This window comes from Cololabis saira, chromosome 12 (assembly GCF_033807715.1).
Source record: "Cololabis saira isolate AMF1-May2022 chromosome 12, fColSai1.1, whole genome shotgun sequence".
NCBI classification, from domain to species: domain Eukaryota; kingdom Metazoa; phylum Chordata; class Actinopteri; order Beloniformes; family Belonidae; genus Cololabis; species Cololabis saira.
Genome location: NC_084598.1, coordinates 22,727,651 through 22,748,126, shown reverse-complemented (window position 1 = coordinate 22,748,126; position 20,476 = coordinate 22,727,651). Strand labels below are relative to the sequence as shown.

Below are 20,476 nucleotides of genomic sequence, written 5' to 3'. Positions count from 1 at the left end.
TTTTTTTCCTCTACCACTGTGCTTAAAAATAACATATGCTCGTGCTTTTATTTTGATAGCTACTTTTGCGTACAGGAAGTCTCCTCAGTTTCAGCAAGATTACATTTCCGCTTCTTTTTTTTTTGTTGTTGTTTTTTTTGTGTCCAAGACGTTAACCTACATGTGTATGTTTACGAGTTATAATTTTATTATTCCTTTTTGTATGTGTGCGTGTGAATGATTGACAGCCGAGCAGCTGTCGATCATCGAGGTGGGCGTGGCCACAGGGAGCCAAGATGGCCGACTACGAGGAGCCGCTGTCAGAGGAAGAGAAGGTTTGATCACTAAATCTCTGCAAACTGTCAACTTCTTATATTTTAATACGGGCATGCATACTGTATTTTGGTGTCAATTAATGGTTATGATCTGGACGGTAAATGTCAAGTTCTGGTCGACTGTGGAAATGATAAACTTGTGTTTTTAGGCTCTCATTAGCCACCTAGCCCCTGCTGGTGAATGCTGATAGTTTGCTAACGGCGGTATCAAATGTTTATGGAGGATTAATTACCGGACGCCGGTGTTGGGGAACTTTTCAGTACACTGGTAGAAGCATTTGCACTTTCTCACGCAAGCCGTATCACAATGTCCGCGCTAGGTGACAAGAATTAGAGCGACTGGTGCGATTTAGTTTCCCATGACGCCAGCTAACGTTAGCTGCTAACATTACTTTCCTTTAGGTTTCTGGGTCAAACAGATTCAGTTGCAGCTCAAATACTTGACTCCTGACATGGGTGTAGATGCCTTAATCTTAGACAGAGCCGCATGGTGGCACTCGACAGAAAGACTGTGGAGGAAAGTCGGAAGACAAAGTTAATAGAGGGATAACACACTGATGTTATCAGTGTTTCTGTCACCAAAGGTAAATGCAGCAACATTTCTGAATTATTCATATAATATATTATATTAGTATTCTGAATACCAACAGGATGTTAGAACTCTGTGGTCCTACAAGTTGCTTTTTTGTTTTGCGATCAAATAGAGGTAAAGTTGACATCGTTTTATAGATGTAAAACAGTGGAAGCAATCTCCAAATTAATGACATTTCCTTACAGCTGACAAAATAAAGTGAATTTAATAAAGGTAAACCCTTCATCTTCAATTAATGGTTTCAATTCTTTACTTTCCTTAACGTTTTCTTTCTTAAAATGTTAAAGAACTAGTGTTTCTCAAAGCTCACAAAAATGTTCTTAACTGTGTTGTTTGGTGTACAATCATAGATGTTTACTTTTCCACATCAAATCAGTCAGTTGACTGTGATTAAAACCTGTAATTCACTCAGCGATTGATTTATTTTGTCTAATCATTTAATGAATCATCTGATGTAGATCTTATACAGGAATAAACCCAGTAAAAATCAGTCAGTTGACTGTGATTAAAACCTGTAATTCTCTCAGCGATGGATTTATATTGTCTGATCACTTAATGATGAATTTGATGTAGATCTTACACCGCTATAATTTGTTACTGACGTTTCTTAAATCAAATATCTATTCAGTTGCCACATATCCCACTGCAGTAGCAAAATGGGAAGGAACATTTCATATGGAAACGGAGATGACTGATATACTGTCATTAAGTTACTTTTATTTTGCTTCCACAGGTCCGCATAGCGGCCAACTTTGTGACTCATGCCCCACCTGGAGAGTTCAATGAGGTCTTCAATGGTAAGAAACAGATGAGGCAAGATGATAATTTGTGGATGGCAGTGAGTTACATGATACATTTAGCTTATGATTATAGTATTTTGCTTTCTTAAGAACACTACTCAAACAGTCATTTCTTTTGTCTAATTAGATGTGCGGCTTCTTCTCAATAATGACAACCTTCTTAGGGAGGGAGCTTCACAGTAAGTAACGTTTGACAATCTAAAGGAATTAAAATGTTTGCAAATCATGCAGTTATATAGATGAATGCAAACATGAAATTCTTTTTTTTTTTTTTTTTTTTACATATTGATCATTTGAAATATGCTGATTTTTGCATTACATTTGCATTATTACATTACTCTAACCGCTTTATTTTATTCTATTCTATATATTTTTTTTACAGCTCCTTTGCCCAGTACAACATGGATCAGTTTACTCCTGCCAAAATAGAGGGATATGAAGAACCAGTACGTTTCTTCTTTAAATCTAATTTCGCGAAAGCATAATTAGTCAGGATTCTTCAATCTAACCTGCCATTTCTTTATAGGTGCTGATTACAGAGCATGGGGACTTGGGTCAGGGACGTTTTCTGGACCCCCGTAACCATTTATCATTCAGCTTCGACCACCTTAGGAAAGAGGTCAGCGACGTGCAGCCCTATGAAGGAGAAACAGCTATAAGAAGTTGGAGAGATGCCTGTGATACTGCCCTCAGTGCCTATGTCAAAGAGCATTATCCTACTGGAGTCTGTACTGTGAGTTACACAAAGCATTGGGACAAAATATGACTTAGCTTTTGCCGATTGCATCATGACCTTTTGCATCATAACTGTGTTTTACAGGTATATGGGAAACTGGTTGATGGTCAACAAACGATTATAGCATGCATTGAGGGCCATCAGTTTCAGCCCAAGAACTTCTGGTATGGTGTCTTCGCTTTAAAAGGCTATTTGAAATCCCTTTAATATGTATGTATATCTGATTCAGCGTGCTGTCGATTTTTATAATTAATCTTATGCTCAGTCCCAAAGGTTATGAATGGGCTTTTGAATCATTAGATTTTTAATAGTTCCACGTGCTGCTGAATTATTGTAATTTCGGGATTCTTTTGCTTTCTCCAACAGGAATGGTCGCAGTAGGTCAGAATGGAAGCTTACCATTGGTCAGTCCACCGCTCATGTGGTTGGAGTATTGAAAATCCAGGTCAGTGTGCTTGTCTACTTTCAAATAAGGGATATGGAATATTATCCTAAGCTTGTATCCAATGACAATACAGTTCATGACATTTTATCAAGTCAAACATTCAGCACTGTAGACAAACCCAAGTGCTCACACACACGTTGCGCTACTGCAAACTACTATAATATAGAGAATCTAGTGGTACCTCAAGGCCAGGATCCCTGCATGAAGCTGTGAAATTTGCAGGAGTCAGAACAATTCAACAAAGAGGGTTGAGTTAGGGAAGTAAGTGGCAACCTGGTTTAGAGTGTGATTTCTGGTAGTTGACTGTTAATCATCAAAGGCCTTTAAAAAAAAAAAAAAAAAAATTAAACCAGCTTTAAATACCTGAAGAAAACATGAGGTCATCATTTGAACCTTAAATTTAAAGGCTGAATAACAGCCTGAAATTGTTAAATCCTTAAAACTTTGAGCTACATAATACATGTTTTGACTCTCTTTAGGTGCACTATTATGAAGATGGGAATGTGCAACTGGTTAGTCATAAGGAGGTCGAAGACTCAATACCCATGACTGTAAGTAAATATCTTTTATATAATCGCCTGAAAAGAATGAAGCAAAAACATAAAGCATGACTGCATCCATGAGTGAGATTATATTTGTGTGGTCTCGTCTCCACCCAGAATGAAAGCCAAACAGCTAAGGAATTTGTCGACATTATTGAGAATGCAGAAAATGATTACCAGGTAAGCTACCCTTTTGTTAATTATTTGTTTTATATGCTTTTCAGAACAATAGGTATATTTTATGTACTTGAATAACATACAGAAACACGTTTAAGCCCTTTACATGAAAATGTACTTATTTCCCTTCTTGTCTTGCCTTTAGACTGCAATCAATGAGAACTACCAGACCATGTCTGACACCACCTTTAAGGCCCTACGTCGCCAGCTGCCTGTCACACGCACTAAGATCGACTGGAATAAGATCCTGAGTTACAAAATCGGCAAGGAGATGCAGAATGCTTAGAGGAGGAGGGGCAAGGACTGACCTGGGCAATGCACGCTCCCATGGGCCCACAACCCATCTATACATGCGCGAGAACTAACCAAAGCATAACTATATCAACATGGGGCAAGGAAGTAATTATAAAATATATATATATATATATATATATATATGTATATATATATGAAAAATAATAATTAAAGAAATAGCAAAATTGAAGATTTGCACACTGGTTAGGCACAGATATCTGTCTGCTGCAATGAAGGTGCAGTTCTGGAAGGAATCATGGCTTGGAGATATTGTTTACTTTTGGATGTGTATGCTTTTTTTTTCCAGGACAATGTGTAGGGCTGTGCTCAGGACTGCTACATAAGTCAATTTTCTTCCATGATATAAGGGTAACAAACCTTAAATTCAGGGAAAGAAGTTCAGATATCGTTTTTGTCGTTTGTTTTTTTTTTTTTTTTTTAATGGAACTGATGCAGAGCTATGAACATGTCACTGCTCTCAGTGCACAGGGAAGCACACAAAGCTGCTGATGCAAGGAATCAAGCACATCGTTACATAACAGGGTTTGACTTTGGTCGGATGTGATTTTTGAACGTTTCATGTCACAGTTGTTACACGTGTGGTGGAACTGGAAATCAGGTGGATTAGTAAAATCACAAAAACATCAAGAAAATAAGTTGCCGTCATCTTTTTAAAATCTAACATTTTAAACAATAGCAAGTAACACACATTTCCAATGAAATTGCTAACAATCAAGTATAGCACAGTCCTCAGCATAGCTCTGTTGCACATGTACGGGTTTCGGTATCGCTTGTTCGGTCTGATGGAGTGTCGACTTGTTTCCCGTTGTGCTCCACTGATCTACAGTCTCTCCATGTCTAAAAAGCGATGATGACTGAAATGAGATAAAGCTCCCTCTGTGCTGCTGCATCCATATTATCTGTTCTCATTCTTTGGCAACACCTGCATTACTGTACAGCTTTTCCTTTGTAAAAAGGAAAACGCATTCATATGAACTACGATTTATTTGCCAAATTCTCTTTCCTATGGTAAAGACCTCCATCATCCCACCCATGTACGCAAATTTCTATTTTAATACGCTGGATTTTGTTGAAGTCTTAGAATGTTGCACTCATAACTGTAACAAACTGTATATTAATCAATGCCAAGTGAATGCAAAGCAGTCATCATATGGCAAGGTTATGTACTGTAAATATGATGTTCCTCCTGTAGGGTCTTACTCTGTGTTTCCTGATTCCTGGGTAGGCTGACTCTTCATCAGTTACTTGTTAGCTATACTGTGTACAACCCTCACTATATGCTACAAATGTGTGCCGATCAATAATGTTCAAGGCTGTACTGCCCCATACGTTCAAATAAATGAACTAAACATCTCGGCCATTTCTTTTTTTTCTTCCCCTTTCCTGCGTTTGCTTTCAGAGCTTTGCCTCGTGTCCCTATCAAGAGATCTAAGAGTTCTTTTTTGAAGAAGACAAGAAACAGCTTTAAAGCATGGACGGTTTATTTAAAATGCAGGTTTTGCAGGTGTTTATGATATGCTTTTTTTGTTTGATTTTCTTGACACTAGATGCATCACACAGACAGCCTAGTTTACATCTACCAATTTAGATGAATTAGATAAAATAATTTGTTTCAGTGATCATAAGACATAAAAGAGCAAACCCATTAAAGTTATCTCATGTCTAACACAGTGACGAGACAAAATACTACATAAATAATTTGGCAGTTGATGAATGAAATGGTAACATTTAAATCTTTAGTTCCCAATATGTTCTAAAGCAGGAATGTCTCGAACATTTATTGCAAATAATGAAACTGATGCAATGGTTCATAGCGATTTGGGTGAAGCAAGAACTCAACCTTCCCTGAATAATAAAAAATTATAATCTCAAAGTGTAGACATAAAGCAGTGCAAAGTGTGCTTTCCCTTTTCAAGAAAAGTTTCAGTGAAAAGCGTAAAAACAGTACAAATATGTGATGTTCATTTATGGGAAATGAACAGAATTAATAGCATATTTACAGTGTCTTTCTGATCCACTTTCAAAAAGCAGGAGTGTTTGCAAGGAAAGCAGGATGTATGTCATGGTCCATATCCGTTCAGCATCCATCCTGTCCGGCGGTTTAGGTGTTAAATGGAAAAAAGAAGTTGCTCAGTGAAATCCTGTCCGTTTCACACTATGGAGAATGTTGTGCTTGGTTTCTGTATCTGGTGTACGCCCCCCCCTCGTTGGCTGGGATATAGCTGCTATGTTCTGTTTTGAGGAATTCTGTGATAACAGTTGTTTTTTCAAATCCATGAGGGAAAACTATTTGACTGGTGCAGAATATAAGTGCATGGTAAAAAATAAAACGTAAATATTCCAATTAAAGAATTTAAACAATAATTCGACATAAAGTCAGCAATGTTAATAATACTAAATCCAATACAAGAATCTATAATATATGCATAATCATAAATACGGGGGAGGGGCATCTGTTTGAGCCAGTACAGCTATGAAGTGTCTGATTTAGATAGATTTTGCATCCATTGACAAGAGATAGCAAAGATGGATATCACTGTAATTGTTACTTTATCCCTGACTTGCTTAGTTATCAGCTTGTTTGATGTGGTCATGAGCTGCTTGAGGAGAAAAGCAGGTCTGATTCTTTTGCTCCCTCCTGCCCACCGCTGCTGTGTCCGCAGCTCCCCGTCAGCTCCGGGAAGTGGGTGGTCCGAGCAGAGTGACTCGGCGAGCCTGGAGTCGGACTCATGCCCGGCCTCTTGGGTGGAATTGGAGGAGGATGGGTCTTCTCCGAGCGAGGGGTGAGAGGGGAGCGGACGCCCGGAGATAACGGCCCCGAAGAAGGCGACCTCCCACCCGGAGGCGAGGCCGCCAGATTGCGGTAGTCCGTCCCGAACGGAGAGCTGCTGATCGGTGCCAGCTTGACCCCGGCCTGCTGACTGGTGAAGCGGGACAACACCTGAGTGACGGTGTTGCGGGCCAGCTGCTTGGCCGTGCTGTGTTCTGGTGGAGGCGGGGTGGAGGAGGTGGTGGGAGACAGGTCTCTGGGAGAAAGGGGGCCGCCGTGCTGCTGCTGTTCCAGTTCGGCCTGACTCTGGAACTTGTGCCGGGCAGCCTGGAATCGCTGGTTGACTCCGGCTTGGTAGCAGGACTGATGGAATCCCGGGCTGCCCAGACGCTTCGCCAGAACTGGGGAGGAAATTGGCGACGAGGAGAGGGAAGATGAAGCAGTGCTGGAGGGAGACTGAGGATGTGGGTGAGGAAGAGGGTGAAGTGGGGAATGTAATAGTGTCCCAGCTCCATTTTCCACCCCATTTTCTGCCCCCCTCCCTTCCTGTGATGGGTCCATCTCTCTAGAGTCTCTCTGAGAGTGAAGACCATTGACCTTCGGCGGTACGGTGGACTTGGGAGTAACCATGATCTTTCCATCCTGCTCTGTCTGAACAGAGACAGAGAGCATCACCGTCTTGGACGGTGACTCTTTCCCATCGGTTACAGCCTCTTTTACCTCTTCCTCACATCGTTTCGGTTCAGCCAACCTCCTCCTCAGTTCTTCCATCTGTTTCTCCAGCTCACTGCGTCTTTCCTCCTCCTCTTTGAGCCTTGCTCTCATCTGCTCTCGTTCTGCCTCAAAGTCAGCCAGTTGCTTCGCAGATCTGGCTTCCAGCTGCGCTGCCCTGCTCTTCTCGTACTCATGGACCGCCCTGAGCTTCTCCAGGGCGCTCGTCTCTTCTTGCAGCAGCGTGTGAAGTTGGGAGACCTTCTGGGCCTCCTCCTGAGCCTGGCTACTGGCCTTCTGGAGTTCCAGTGTCAGAGTTGAGGAGAGCTGCTGCTGATGGGACAACGACTCCTCCACCTTGCTTACCACTTGTGCCTGTTCCTTCTCTAACCTCTGCACCACTGTGCGCTCCTCCTCCAACTAGAACCAAAAAGAGAGGGATAAATAAAGGTGAGGCAGTTATTCTACATTTGACCACAGGGAGGCATACTAGCAGCGTTTTGTTACATGCAACAAAACACAGAATGAGTATTTTCTCTTTATTATTGGATGTTTAATTAATTTATTTACACAAAACAAATACCAACTGTATACTTTAACTAAGTTGGTAGAAACTGGCACGCTTTAACTGATCTGTGTATCTTAGATCCACCGTAAGGGTAAGGGTTTACACATTTCTGCTGCTAGTAACAGTAATGTCATCGACCCAAGCCAAACCATTTTGTCCCAATACCTCCCCTGAACATGGTTAAGTGCCAAAAAATATATTTGCTTTATTAAAACATAAAACTTAGATGCTCAAAATGGTTAGCTTGCAGAGTTGCGTATGAGTCTGCTTAATAAACCAAACAGCACCTGAATCCTGAAGAATCAGAAACGACACATAGATGCTTACATCGCATGTCTATGGAAAGTTCACGGTGACTGTGCTGTTTAAAACCTTTGATGTGTATAAAAAGGAAATGTGAGGTGATACAATACAGCAGTCTATTTAGTCTATATAGTTTTATTACAAAAAGAAGTAAAAGAAAAACATCAAAAGCAGGAAAGCCTGAGGAAGACACTCTTACATAAGGCCCCTGAGTAAAGTTTGTGTAGTAGCTGTTTGTGTGCTCACAGCGTGTGTGCGCCAGCTGACCTTGCATTATATGTGGTGTGGACATCCATTATCTCAGGTTTCCTGAGACCATAAAGCCTGGCTGCTGCTGCTGGACAGCTAAACAATGACCCCTTCCTCATCTGTTTCCCATGGAACAGTCCTGTGCTCGTGCATACAGTAAAAGAGTGTGTGTGTGTGTGTGTGTGTGTGTGTGTGTGTGTGTGTGTGTGTGTGTGTGTGTGTGTGTGTGTGTGTGTGTGTGTGATTTAAAAGGGCCAAACCCTCTCCGCCCTGCTGAGTTGCACACTGGAGCTACACTGATACTTCCCTGCTCAGTCACCAGGTTTTAAATCACATCTACAACAATGGAGACGGATACTGTGCAGACAAACCGAGGAGACGGAAAAGGAAGCAGATTCACCTAATAAACTCATCTCTTAGCAAGTGAGACTGCACTACTTTTCAAAGTTGTAAACGCAGTACACATTCATACACACACAGTGCATGTACACTGCATGCCGCGCAGTCAGTCAAACCTGTTGCAGCAGTTTGTCTCGTTCCGTCTGCACCATCAAGGCAAAATCAGCACGCCGTGCAGAGTCTTTGGCATACCGGTGTTTTTCCTCCTCCAGATCGGCTATCATCTATCAGGGATGCAAAGAAGTTTAAAAAAACGAGATAAATTGTGGCCAGATTTCTTGGGAATGATTCAGAGCAGGACACTGATATTAAATGCTTCTCATATTGCAATTAACCTTATCTAAATCCCACTTCATAGACATATATATTTTCCACACACAACAGGGTTGTACTAGTTTGAAATGTAATTTTATAATGCCAGGGGTACTTGCTCCGACTCCCCTCGCAGGTTTGAGTGAGCTGACAGCATATGGGTATGATTTTCTACTCACCCTTTTGTGTCTGCTCTCAGCAGCAGCCAACTGTCCCATCATTCTGTCCTGCATCCTCTTGCAGTGAGTCATGACCAGTTTAAGTACAGCCAGAGGGTTTGGGCCTGCTGCTCGTCCCTGCAGATGTGTGTGAGGTTGAGTGACTGTGTGCTGGCGCTCTGTGGCTTCATTGTCCCGTTGCAGGGCCAGGAATGGATCACTGAGATCATACTGTCCATAGCGCTCCTGGACAAAAGCATCTCTGTGCTGTGCCTGGTGAATGCACAAAGAAAGAAAATGTACTCATGAAATCAAGCAATTATATAAAGAGTACCCTACAGCAGAACAGACTCATTTCCATGTACATGCACAGCTCTGACTGAATGGAAACCTGAGTATTTACGTAATGTTGGTCATTGTATGGGTTTGACAGGATGGAGTCTCCTTTTCCACACTGCAGCACAGGACATGACATGTAGCCCCGCCGGCATCGCTGGTGCCAATGAAAACACACACATGCACACCTAAGCATATTGTGTTCAAGGTAAAACTGGCTGGCTCTAGGGATGCACATTTTCAGTGAACATAGTGTAGATCGTAGTGTGAGCATGTATCTGTGCAGGAAATCTGGGCTGCATGGTTTTATTGTCAGCATGGACATAAGCAGATGGTCGTTCTTGTCAACCCAAACACAAAGAGGTGAGGCACCGCTGTCCAACCCCCACAAGGGGCAGATGTTAACTTCTCCCCAGGGATGCTGTCAAATGAAGGGCCAGGTCATTAAAAGTCCCTTTCTGTCAAACACGTACGCACACTATGGCTTTAAATTCAGTTGGTTAGATTATAAACTATAAAAAACATTAAGTTAAGCACAAGATCATTAGAAAAAAAAAAAGCCAATTGAACTATTTTCATTTTATCCCACGTTATTAAAGCTGCTGGAAGTGAAACATGATAGGGTCGTGTTGACCTCCCTCCTGGTCACTGTGTCATCAGGGGGTCTCATTAGTGACATAGCAGTTGTTCAGTTTGAGATCTGGAGGTATTTAGGGTCAGCCTGAAGTCCTTATGATGTAAGTACATGCAGCAGAGTTCACGTGCTCCCAGGACACCCTCTTTTGTTTTCTCATGGGGTTTTCCGTCACCCTGGCCCGGGAGCCCATCATCCCCAGCCCCCTTAGCATGTCTCTGCCGGTTCATCACAAAATACCTGTTTCTACTTGCGCACTTTGGTTAACCTCATTTTTTTCTTCTTACGCTCTCAGACTGTGGCACACAAACACACACGGACCCCGAGGGCTTCAGTAAGGACACAGCCTTTTCTCTGGCTGAATAAAGAATGTGACCCAAGAGATTACAGATCTTGCACAAAGACACCGTCTCAATGCCTTCAGTCTCCAGCATTGTCTGTGGGCCTGGCCCGGTAGGCCTCTCTATAAGAGAGGGAGGGGTGCTGGTGTGCACATGTCCAGCGTTTATATTTCAGTTTCTCTTTTCTCCATAGCATTTGAATTTGAGTGAGAAGCATTGTGGGTATGCTTTAGTGTGATTGTGCTTTTGTGTGGGCTTTTAGAGTAAAGCTGTAGAGCTGCTTCATCTAACTGGAGACAAAACACCAGCTTCCTCGGTCAAGCAACTCTTTAAACAGACCATTAAGGGCTGGGTTCTGTGTGCGTGCATGTGCGTGTGTGCGTGTGCGTGCATGCCTGCGTGCATGCGTGCGTGCATGTGTGTGTAGAGGCCCAATCCTTGGATCTGGTCTTGCTGGGTTTTTGTCGGTATAGTCCTGATCATAATGACAGAGTGAGCTCTGCTTTATAAAAGGGCACAACAAGCAAGCCCTGCCGGCTCCTAAGCTCCCATTCCTGCCCAGCTACTTACGACAAATGTCTTTTATAGTAAGCTGTGGGAAAGAAAACCTTGCAGGCGAATAATAAATTAGTGTATTTTTTAAATTTTGATCATTGTTGCCATTGAAATTGCTCCTGCGGCGTGTTACCTTCTAATACAGTCCCATTCCTGCCGCTGTAACCAGGAGTGAGAGAAAACCTGATGCCTTTTACGTGTAAAACTCTGACAGACAGTTACCTGCAGCCTCAGGCACAAACATGGCTTCTACGAGCTGAACAGAGCACCAGAGTCCTGTTTCCTTATTAAACCTCAGGAATGACTGTCGCTTACTAAACCCACCAGGCAGAATGGATAAATCCCAGCTTTGAATTGTACTGAGTGCAGATCTCCAGTTTTATAAAAAAAAAAAACTACAATTATTTTTTCATTCTAACTCAGCCAATGCTGTACTTGAAAAGAAATCAATGCTGAGGTTTAACGACAAACATTTTTTTGTGGCAGTGGTGCTGTGGGCCGATGAGCTACAGACCATCCACAAACATAACCGTTCATCACTTCCAGACAGAATTAGCTGGAAAATCTAGGGAAGGCTCAAATTGTATATTTATCTTCTTCTATTATTTGAAGGCAGAGCATCTTTGCAACAGTCTCTGACACAAATATCACAATTCATGTGTCAAAACTCACACCCTATTTACCTTTTAACACCCAAAACTGCCTGCAAAAAAACCCAGAAATCTCCCATTTAACAGTTCTAAATCAATTCCTCGTGGGCTGTAATTCCAGTATCGTTGGAAACATTAAGTCCGATGAAGGCCTTTTAAAAATCTATTTAAAAAACACTGTTTTTGTCGGATTAAACCATGAGCTTTCAGAGTTAATGACATGGAAACCACGTAGGCAGACAATGCCTATGTGGTTTTTGAGGATGAGTTGTGAACAAAAGGCAGTTGCAATTGAATATTTCTGTTAAAATCCCATCCTGGAAGTTAATGAAACGCAAAACTGGATTATCATTGTGTGCAAGGCTAATCTTAGTACTCTTTAAACGTCATTCCGTGGCACATGAAAAATTAAAGAGAGCACAGCAGCATTAGAGGGAAATTAAGATCTTAAAACAAAGAAAGACCTTTCCCCCCCCTCCAGACTTTACAATTGAGTCATTGAGGGTTGCAATAATAGGTTCATCTAGATCATGCAATAAAATAATCCCCTCATTTATTGCAGAAACCAGTCGATAATACCCTGCAGCAGAGTGGGAACATCAAACACTGTATTGGTTATAAGGGAGCTGGAAAGAGACCCCGCCAGCACTGGAGGGAAGTACCGTGATTTTCTCTAGACTGGGAAATTATTATTCTATTTTTATTATTCTATTGTACATTCTTATCACTCTAAATGTATCAATCCTAAAATATAAACCTGGACTTTTGACACTAGGTAAGGGTGTTCCACTCTGAAGTACTTGACCTGTCTTCAAATGAAAATAAAAGAGACTGCAACAGAGAAAAATTGGATTTCAGGACTTTGCTTTTATAAAGTACAATCAGGTGTGTATTTAAGGCTCAGGTTATATCCTCCACACCTCCCACCCACACATTAAACCCAGATGGCGCTGAGATAACTGAAAAGAGGACAAACAAAAGCCGTAAAGTAATGTTTAACAGCCTCAAATGTTATCATCAGTGGTTAGTGAATCATGGAAGTAGGTGCTCTCTGCCTTTGGTGAGGCGCTGCTTCTGGGGAGGCATGAAGTACAGTATCTCTGGGTGGAACAAGCCATTGTTTTACTATATAGTAGTCAAAAATGATGAATTAGTCAAACATTAGCCAAAACGTATACTGACGGGGCAATTCGTTGGTGCTGGCACATTGTTATCTTATTGTCTCAGACTGGCTGCTGTCTTGGTTTCCTTTTTCATTTCATTTCAGGCGGGAGAGCATTCTCATCTTCAGTGCAGGGTGGACAGAAATATCAAACTTTATTTTCAAGATAAGTCTAGCCTACAACGCGGCTGCCATAAAAAGATGTAGCTGGGAAACGCTGCTCAATCTGTTGCACTAAATGACCAGTCACTGCTGTCGACTGCATCTAAGAAAAGAGGGACTCCCCAAGTACTTTGATGTCATCTGAAAACGTACTTTTGCGGCTGCAGGATGTTGGTATGGAAGTGCTTCGCTGACATCAAAGACCACCATGCTTAACAGTATCATTATTGTCATCGCATTAGTGTAAATGCAACCCTATTTTTAGTTACTAAGATACTTTTCTTTTTAAATACTTTCCCCTAACATATCCAAATTGGGCAGTAATTCCTAAGTAGTAAAAGAATACACACCCTTATCTGAACAACACACTTGCCAGGCCCTATTGTTTATGGAGTCCGGAAAATACGTCAGCCTGCAAAAATAGACAAAGCATTTTAGGATTACAGGATATGACATCATACGAACTACAAAAAGATTCTGCTGAGATAGAATCTGACATTTTTACCACGTAAGCCGTGGTAAACAAAAACTGTTACTTCCAGACAGCAAGACAGTATCTTAAAGGTGGTGAAAAGAGCAGATTCAATGATAACTAAAGAACTAGGTGTCATTCAGATGGATGTATTTCTATGCCTTTGATGGATACTTTGGAGCCACTAAGAACTCCTCCTATACTGGATTTAAACCAGGATAATAATAGCATTACACCCAAAAGATAAAGACAATTGTCAACTCAAGAGATATGCCACACCTCTTGAAATGCAAAAACTGTCTTCTGTAACTTCTCAGGAATGTTCCCTCTAGTAAAATGCACATCAGTCTCCCTAGTGATGACAACGAGAAGCATTATGATCGCAAATCTGTACAGACAAGTCCCATAGGTGACGCCATCTCATTCTGCACTGGCAAACCCTGATGCATTCCCAAGTTTCCATCGGTAACGGGTAAAGGAGGAGTTAAAAAGCGACTTAACACGGTTGTCATGAGCAATCCACAGGCATCCCAGTTACTTGCTCCTGTGAGGGGAAAATATTCAGAGTAGCCTTTTCAATCATTTTCTCATTCAGGCAAACATTGCTCTTCTTGCTTGCTCTCCAAGACGAAGGAAAGAAAAAAAATAAACAGGCTTCAAAAGTGCCAAATTCTCACATGGAGAAAAGGCCCAATAATAGGTGCACTAGTTTACTATAGATTCCTGACACTCCCCTTTACAAACAGTGTGCCCTAGCATTGACCAGTGAGTAATTTGCTGTACAGGCCCCCAGTGAGAGCAAGGGAAGTCAGTGATTTCAGCCAATAACACCATACATCCTCTCCTCAATAAACACTGCTCTCTCTGAGCACTAAAATGTGTGTGTGTGTGTGTGTGTGTGTGTGTGTGTGTGTGGACAGGACATGGGTCATGGTTCAACATGAAAGACCCCCCACCCCCCCTTAATGAGGCTGTGTCTGAGTAAGAAAGAGTGAGAGCTCAGACAACAAGGCGACCATACGTTTGTCGTAATGGAACGACTGGGTGTACGCATTCAGTTTTGAGTCAAGCATTGCATGCTTCAGATCTCAGCTGGTGTGGTTGGCATGGCTTTCCTGCAGGCTCCGGCACTAAAATTATCTCATGATTACAGTCTCCCGTGCTTTCAAGATGCATTTCAACATCAAGGCCTATTTATTAGAACAAGACAGGCATGGTTTTCCTCATCGTAGATGCACATTCCCAATTTCAGACAATGAGCCAAGCATTCAGGGCCTGAAAAACCTTTATGCAAGTCTTAAGCAGCTGCTCTAGTCATGAGTGTGAAAAGCAGCTTGTGCCGTGAAAGGAGCTAATTGGTCTGGACACATGCACTGAAATGCATTGTTACTGAAAGCTATGCAATTTCACTTGAATATAAGTGGCCGAGACACACGAGGGGGGGAAAGAGAATTTTAGAAACAAGTCTTGGAAAAACAGCCCTTTAACAGCAGACATCTGCAAGGTTGTTGCTGCTGAGTAATGTCTGAAGTGCTTTTCAGAATGTGCTCTTTTGTGTGAGTGTGAGTGTGAGTTTGTTTGTGAGTCAAGCTGTCCAGACCGATAGCATTCACATGCTGTCTGGACCACCTGTGATCACATGGCAAGTGCATTGTAAATGTAAATCCATCTTTAGTCATCCTAAGCCTGTGTTTAGCATTTCAAATTCAGGTGGATACAAGCCAAATAATTCCTGCAAGGGTTTGAAAAATGTTCTGGTGGTGCGCTGGATGAAAGACTGGGTCATTAAAGGTTATTTTCTTTAACTGAGACCAAATTCTGATTTACTTGAAAATCTGTTTGAATTGCTCAGATTCAAACTAAGGTAAGCACTATCAGTATCAAGACACATTCAAGACAGCACCGTGCATAAACTGCAGGCTGTTCACTGTCACTCCACACAGACCATGGTTGCATCCACATCTGAATCATGCCAAAGACTGGTCTGACCAGCAGTGTTGCTGTTTAGGCGCTGGAATAAAAGGTCTGGAAGCACAGAGTGGCCCCTGTGTCATTGTCTTTACAAGCTCTGTTTCCTCAGGTTCCTGTTTACATATCCCCTCCCAGTTAGCCAACATTCTTTGTATCAATGCAGTGCCAAAACTGGTTTATTTTAGTATCAAACATGCAATGGACTCCTTGAATTGGCAGGCATATTATTCATCAATCTGTGCTATTATCATTTAATGCCATGAGCAAACAAAAAGTTTAAAAAAAAAAGTATTAAGACATATTAAAAGAAATCACGTGGGCTTACCATGTCTTGAAATTAGGTAAATACAAATTCAAATGCAAATTCAATACACAAACAAGCTGACTTTTTGGAACGTTTCTACTTTGAAGCATTGAGGTGAAATGTGTGTAAACACAATGCCAAGGAGGAACAGCATCAATTACGGATCTAAGGAAGACAATTGATATAATCCATCAATCTGGGAAGCGTAATAAAGCCATTTCCAAACAATTTACGGCCCATCATTCTACTGTGAGAAAATTGTTCAGAAACATTCAAAGCAGATGCAAATGTTTCTGGAAGCTGAAATACCAGCAAGTCCTGAGAAAATGCAAAGAATAAGCAGTTCGACTTGAGTTTAATTTGGAAAAACCACTAACCCTCTGAAACAATCTCCTTGGAACAGGCAGGACCAAAGAGGAAATGATGCACAGTGCCACATTTGGCAAAAGCTAAACACAGCTTACTAGCACAACTCCTTTTAAACCAACTGCCAAACACAGTGGTGGAGGAGTATTGATTCGTGTTTATTTTGCAGCCATGGGACCAGGGAAGCTTATAATCTCGAAGCTGACCATGATTTCATGTTATGCATTGTAAAGTCAAACGTCCAACATCTTAAATTTAGCTTAAATCGTGTCATGCAAAAGGACAATAACCTAAAATCCAGCAGAAGTGATAATATCGGAATGAGAAAAGAATCATGGTGTTGTAATACTCCAGTCAGACCTGGAACTGACTGAAATGATTTGCCAGGAGATGTGTCTAAATGAATTATAGCAAACTTCAATGAACTGAAGCAACATGGTAAAAAAGAGAGGCTTGAAAATCCCCCACAAAGCTGTAAGAGACAAATATTGTTCAGAAAACTTTTCCTTTAATGTATTACTGCTAAATGTGGTTATAAGCAATTATATTAATGAATATACTTGTAAAGGCTTCTGCAGTGTAGTCTAATTTTATCTAAAAGAAATACTGACGTGGTGTAATAAATGTCCTTGTTATTTTTCCATGTGAGGTTGCATTTATCTAATATTTAACTATTATATGCTGATCTGATATAAAACCTCACAAAAGCAGAGTCTGTGCTTTGTCGTTGCAGAATGACCACATGCACATAATATAGTTCAAAGTGTATGTTCTGGTATGAACGTGAGTGTGAGTCCAGTGGGGTATTTGTTATTTTAAACTCACCCTGAGAGCATGTATGACTACATCCTGGGCCTCAAGTTCTCCCTCCAAGATACTGAGGAGCGTCAGCAGCTCTGCCCTGCTCAGAGCCTCCACATTCATCTTCTCCTCCTGATGGGGGAAAAAGGAAAATAAATAATTAAAAAAAAACACACACACACACAAATATAACATCAAATCAAAAAAATCTTTACCAAGAAGAAACCATTTCTAATAATTGACTTTTTATAAATGGATCTACCAGTAGCATGGAACATAAATGTGACTCCTCCAAATGTATTTTTTTTGTGAATGGTACGATAGTAATACACAAAGGGACTTGGGGGCCATCTGTGGCCTCCCTGGGTTGTGCTCAGGGCTATAAACAGGAAGCCATTAGCATATCTTGACATTAAATTGCTGAGGGACTCAGGACAATTGTCTGGTCCTACTCCATCTTCAACCACTACCGCAAAGGCTTTTCATTCCAAATTTTAATGGTTACAATTTTTTTTTCAAACTTCTTAAACATCCAACCCATTCCTGCTCGTTATCAGTTATATTCTGTGATTCATCGTCTCAGTTCTTGTTACAGATGCAAGACATGACACATCTCAGACAGCTGACATCATCCTTAAAGTTGTGAGAAAGACAAAGCACTCTTTTTAAAGCTTGTTTAAATGAAGCGATGACATCGCTGTCAGATCTGATCCTCGGAACGTGGCTGCTCCTCTGAGTGTTAATTATGTGTTTGACAAGGTATGTATGAGCTGGGAAGTCAAATGACATACACATAGTAATAATCCGCTTAATTTTCATGCCCCATAATGTTTTAATAAAGTTCAGGATGGCCAGAATAAGGTACTTCGCACAGCTTTTTGTCTGAAACTCGAACTGAGGGTCAAACACTTTTCTTAAACAAGATTTGAGGTGATGGTGATGGTGATGGATGCATTTATTCATTTGACTTTTGTGTTTATTAAAAGTGAAAGCAACTGTGCTCATCAACAACCCTCTCCTCTTTACTGCCACAGAGGTTGAGAGTATTTACTTTCTTACAGAAATGTCCCAGAACATTCTATCTTCCTCCAAAATTCCTGGGTGCATTCTGTGGCTCGCCACAAACTCACAGCAAAGCAACCAAGTGTGATTCACAAGTTATTCACAACCTACTGACTTGTATTGTAAGACCTATCCTCAAGCTTACCCAACCACAAATATACACACACACACACACATACCTGGATATTAGTGTAGTTGTCGTGTGCATTTTAACTGTTGGCCATGCTCCTTAAGTGTCACCTGATATGTAAGCCTACAAATCAGCTACCGTGGAAAATGATTCCAACATTCCTGGGATACACACAGCATGAGAATCGTCAATCAGAAGTAAATTGCTGAAAGCCCCTTTGAAGGCCACGTGTTTTTCAGTGGCAGTGCGGTTGTCTGGATGTGTGAGCAGTGATAGATGAACCAAGAAACAGCCCATGGAAATATCTTCATGGGTCTGCCATCAAGTATTTCATTTAGCAAATATAGGCAGTTGATGATCTAGCCAGATGTAAAAGTCAACACGGAAGCAACTAATGCGGGCTACTATGTATGAAAATAAAATGTTTACCTGCTGGTGTGTCGCCAGACACAACTTGTTGTTTCATGAATATTATTCCCTGCTTTTTAACTTTCATTTTTCTCAAATGGAAAAATAATCAAACGATCCCTGTTTCCTCAGTTTAAGTGAAGGAAGGAACCATGCTGGTAATGAAAGAGCTCAGTGTGTTCAGTACAATGCGTGGTTTCTGTGCGGCAGCAGCGGAGGATCCACCTGCCGTCCTGGGCCTTTAGGCTGATTTATGGTTCCGCGTTACACCAACGCAGAGCCTACGCCGTAAGGTACGCGGCGACGCGCACCGTACGCTGTAGGCTACGGCGTAGGTCCTGCGTCGATTTAACGCGGAAGCATAATTCAGGCTTTTGTCTGACACATGGGACTGTCATTATGTTTCGAGTTGGCAACACTCACTTCAAGTGATAAGTACCACAGAATTCCCCCAAAACATCAAATTAGCTATCATCCATAGTTTGCCTATGGTGATAATAGTAAAATCAATAACAGATCATTATTACTGAAGTACTCACACCCATGAGCCTGGAATTGAAATCGACATAAAAACCGCCGAAATCCGGCTTTTGTTATATTTATTTTTAAAGAAACCCGTTTTTGAAATTCTTAATAAACTTAAAGTCCGACCTACTTTTTGGCTTTAACGTTTCACTCAGCAAGAAAGAGCAAACATAAAAAAATGCATATAAATTAGATTAGGTGTGTGTTTTTGCATGTGGCTTTTCCACTAATAAGCAAGTCCAAACTAAAGTAAGGATCTGTTGAAGTCAAAAGGACATTTGTGCAGTCTATCGTGGTAACATACCTTCATGCGTTCCAGTCTGGTCGCATTAATTGTTCTCCAAACCCCAAAACGAGACTCCACAACGGCATGAATCAGAGCAGCCCAGTGTCACAGGCGCTCCTGCTCTCAGGCGAGCGTGAACAACAGACGCTCAATGACGAGGCGTCCAGCCAATCAAACAGCGCGGTGAGATAGATCTGACCAATGGGCGGCGGGCTGGTCGCTAGGGGGCGGGGATAAGGGCGTTCCCAGGTCTGTGGGATAAACTTCTTTGTTTCGGACATCCAATGTTGGATTTCTGCCCACTCTTGAATGTTTACTTTGGTGGTCTTAATTCTTGTCTTAAATTACCTTGTTTATTTTGTTGTAATAATTAGGATCAAAGTTGGAAGTGAACGGGTAGGTTACAAAGAAAGTGTAGCGCTTGGGCAGCAGAGATGGAAATCGTTAAAAAAGTGTTTGCACTGCCTGGAGCAGCTGTTAATTTTATTTGGAAAACTCAGAGGACTTGCAATAAGCCTATTACAAATTTCCTCCCAAATTGGGGGGGACCCGTGTTCCACCCGACTTCAGCATGTGCTGTCTCACTATGTTTTAACTCCCCTCGATGGACAAACAGCAGTATCACACTTCTGCTTGCTCACTAAGACGTGGAAGTGGAGCGTTTAATGCCTATCATATCTTCTTATTTTTTAAATTTTTATATAAATCTTATTTTGTTATACCTCCCAAAGATAAAAATAACTAAAAATCACATTGCATCATAAATGTTTTCCTTTTGTTTTGCAAAGTGGCTCTTGTCATTAGATTTGCCCCAAACTGGCCATCATTTGAGAAATCTATATTATGTGGGCTGGCCTTCTGAAAACTCACAACTTGTCAGCCTTCTAAAAAACATTCCACTATTTGGCATCTTCATGATG

General features: G+C 41.3%; 2 protein-coding genes across 3 annotated transcripts; one reads left to right on the top strand and one right to left on the bottom strand.

The window, feature by feature from the left end:
• The first annotated feature begins 263 nt into the window (after positions 1-263).
• capza1b (capping actin protein of muscle Z-line subunit alpha 1b) lies at positions 264-5,274 on the top strand. The gene is made up of 10 exons (XM_061736031.1): positions 264-314; positions 1,640-1,703; positions 1,834-1,885; positions 2,089-2,152; positions 2,233-2,439; positions 2,527-2,606; positions 2,809-2,887; positions 3,367-3,438; positions 3,547-3,609; positions 3,752-5,274. The coding sequence occupies exons 1-10, from the start codon at positions 276-278 to the stop codon at positions 3,890-3,892; spliced, it is 861 nt and encodes a 286-aa protein (XP_061592015.1). The 5' UTR covers positions 264-275; the 3' UTR covers positions 3,893-5,274.
• On the bottom strand, positions 4,287-19,682 carry LOC133457120 (CTTNBP2 N-terminal-like protein). Of its 2 annotated transcripts, XM_061736030.1 has the most exons (6): positions 19,575-19,592; positions 17,170-17,277; positions 13,582-13,643; positions 9,413-9,664; positions 9,038-9,145; positions 4,287-7,822 (listed from the first exon to the last, which is right to left on the bottom strand). In XM_061736030.1, exons 4-6 carry the CDS (start codon positions 9,482-9,484, stop codon positions 6,512-6,514), a joined length of 1,491 nt encoding a protein of 496 aa, XP_061592014.1. In that variant the 5' UTR covers positions 9,485-9,664; positions 13,582-13,643; positions 17,170-17,277; positions 19,575-19,592; the 3' UTR covers positions 4,287-6,511. The 2 variants fall into 2 exon arrangements, with proteins under 2 accessions (XP_061592014.1, XP_061592013.1); XM_061736029.1 differs by lacking the exon at positions 13,582-13,643 and having other exon boundaries at positions 4,288-7,822; positions 19,575-19,682.
• Between the last annotated feature and the right edge of the window lie 794 nt (positions 19,683-20,476).

Coding starts and splice junctions, on each gene's coding strand:
- capza1b (XM_061736031.1), top strand. CDS start 276: ATGGCCGACTACGAGGAGCCGCTGTCAGAGGAAGAGAAG. Junction 1,886..2,088: donor CTTAGGGAGGGAGCTTCACA/GTAAGTAACGTT, acceptor TTTTTTTTACAG/CTCCTTTGCCCAGTACAACA. Junction 2,888..3,366: donor TTGGAGTATTGAAAATCCAG/GTCAGTGTGCTT, acceptor GACTCTCTTTAG/GTGCACTATTATGAAGATGG.
- LOC133457120 (XM_061736029.1), bottom strand. Junction 9,665..17,169: donor TAGTCATACATGCTCTCAGG/GTGAGTTTAAAA, acceptor TGCATTCACCAG/GCACAGCACAGAGATGCTTT. Junction 9,146..9,412: donor CTGAGAGCAGACACAAAAGG/GTGAGTAGAAAA, acceptor CATCCCTGATAG/ATGATAGCCGATCTGGAGGA.